Here is a 1596-nt window from a genome sequence, read left to right on the forward strand (position 1 = left end):
TGTCCCGTGTAAATATTGAAGTTGTTCTAAATGTTAATATCCTGATGTCATTTGTGTTATTGTAATATGTTGTTCTGTGTTTTAAACTATATTTTTTTTTCGTTTTAATGCGTTTTATCCAATATGTCTTCCTGCATTTTATTAAATATGTTGTCATGTATTACTGTAATATGTTGTTCATGTATTCTTTGTGCTGATTTCTCTTTTTTGTCTTATATAGCCCTATGGATGAACCATCATCACCATGTACCGAAGACAAAATTCCCAATGTTGGGATGTCGTTCATTTCTGAAAATAACCTACCAACAATTGGGGACATAAATAGGTATATCTTTTTGTTGTTTATGTAGTTAGACTGTTAATATTCTGTTGTTTTTAAAAACCTGTGTAAAACTGTTAATATTTTTGTTGGCTTGTGTTGTCCTCTGTTTTGTTTTATGTTGTCCCGTGTTTTATACTATGATGTCCCGTGTCTTAAACTATGTTGTCCCGTGTCTTGGAATTAATGGAGAACATTTGCGTGATTTTTCCTACAAAGTACAGTACAACTCGGTGTTGGTTACTTTGAAATGTCAATGTCAAATGTTTGAGTTTAGAGGACTGCTTTGTAGGCATATATTGGCTGTTTTGAATAGAATGAAAGTGAACCAGGTGCCAGCATATTATATATTGGACCGTTGGCGTAAAGACTTGAAGAGAGGTTACCAAATATTCACCAACATCTATGATTCGGATGTGTGTGAAATTGAAAGAAATCGGTACAACTATCTAACTCCCATCATGTTAGAGGTTCAACAACTTGCATCCAAATCCCAAGTTAATTGTTCTGCTTTAGATGAAGTGATGAAAGATATGAAAGAAAAGTTCAAGATATCTCCAAATTGTACGACGGATTCCGAACTAACCAAAAAAGTTATCCACTCGCCCGTCAAGGTAAGAGCTCGAGGGAGACCACCCACAAAACGGAAACAGTCTTCCATTGAGAAAGCAATGAAGAAATCAGTTCCTAGAAATAAGGTTAGTGTCAACAATTATTTCGTCCTATGTCCAATACCATGTTGTCCCGTGTATTACATCATGTTGTCCCGTGTATTACACTATGTTATCTTATGTATTACACTATCTTGTCCTATGTATTACATTATCTTGTCCTATTTTTTACACTATGTTTTAATACTTTGTTTGTTATTTTGTTTTAGGATACTACCGCAACAAGTAATCCTTCTCTAATATCAACGCAAGAGGAATGGAATCAACACTTCACCGCCCATCCAGTCTCGACTCAACTATCATTTACTTCATTGTTGTCGGGTCAATTACATCATGTATCTGATTATATGTTTCCCAAAGATAATTCATGTGGGGACAACATCAGAAGATAACTTTGCTTAATAATATGTTTCCCAATGATAACTTTGTTTTGGATAATATATTTCTCGTTTTAATTGTTTTTTAACTTCGATTTAATTGAAAAATAAAACAATTACAGAAATGTTATATTCATTACTTTATGAATGAAATTTAATAAATCATTACTTTACATTTAGAAAGAAAAGAAGAAACCAAGTTCTAGAAATAGCGTTAATGTCAAAAATT

General features: G+C 32.8%; 1 protein-coding gene across 1 annotated transcript; it reads left to right on the plus strand.

Annotated features, from left to right (window-relative positions):
• Positions 1-462: 462 nt before the first annotated feature.
• LOC124931968 (protein FAR1-RELATED SEQUENCE 1-like) lies at positions 463-1382 on the plus strand. Its single transcript, XM_047472563.1, has 2 exons — positions 463-1017; positions 1200-1382. Exons 1-2 carry the CDS (start codon positions 463-465, stop codon positions 1380-1382), a joined length of 738 nt encoding a protein of 245 aa, XP_047328519.1.
• Positions 1383-1596: the final 214 nt, after the last annotated feature.

The sequence above is a fragment of the Impatiens glandulifera genome, chromosome 1, assembly GCF_907164915.1.
Source record: "Impatiens glandulifera chromosome 1, dImpGla2.1, whole genome shotgun sequence".
Taxonomy (NCBI): domain Eukaryota; kingdom Viridiplantae; phylum Streptophyta; class Magnoliopsida; order Ericales; family Balsaminaceae; genus Impatiens; species Impatiens glandulifera.

What these genes read in the sequence shown, in the direction of transcription:
- LOC124931968 (XM_047472563.1), top strand. Translation starts at nt 463, where the DNA reads ATGTCCCGTGTCTTAAACTATGTTGTCCCGTGTCTTGGAATTAATGGA. An exon ending in AATCAGTTCCTAGAAATAAG is followed by an intron (nt 1,018 to 1,199) that starts GTTAGTGTCAAC and finishes ATTTTGTTTTAG; the next exon opens with GATACTACCGCAACAAGTAA.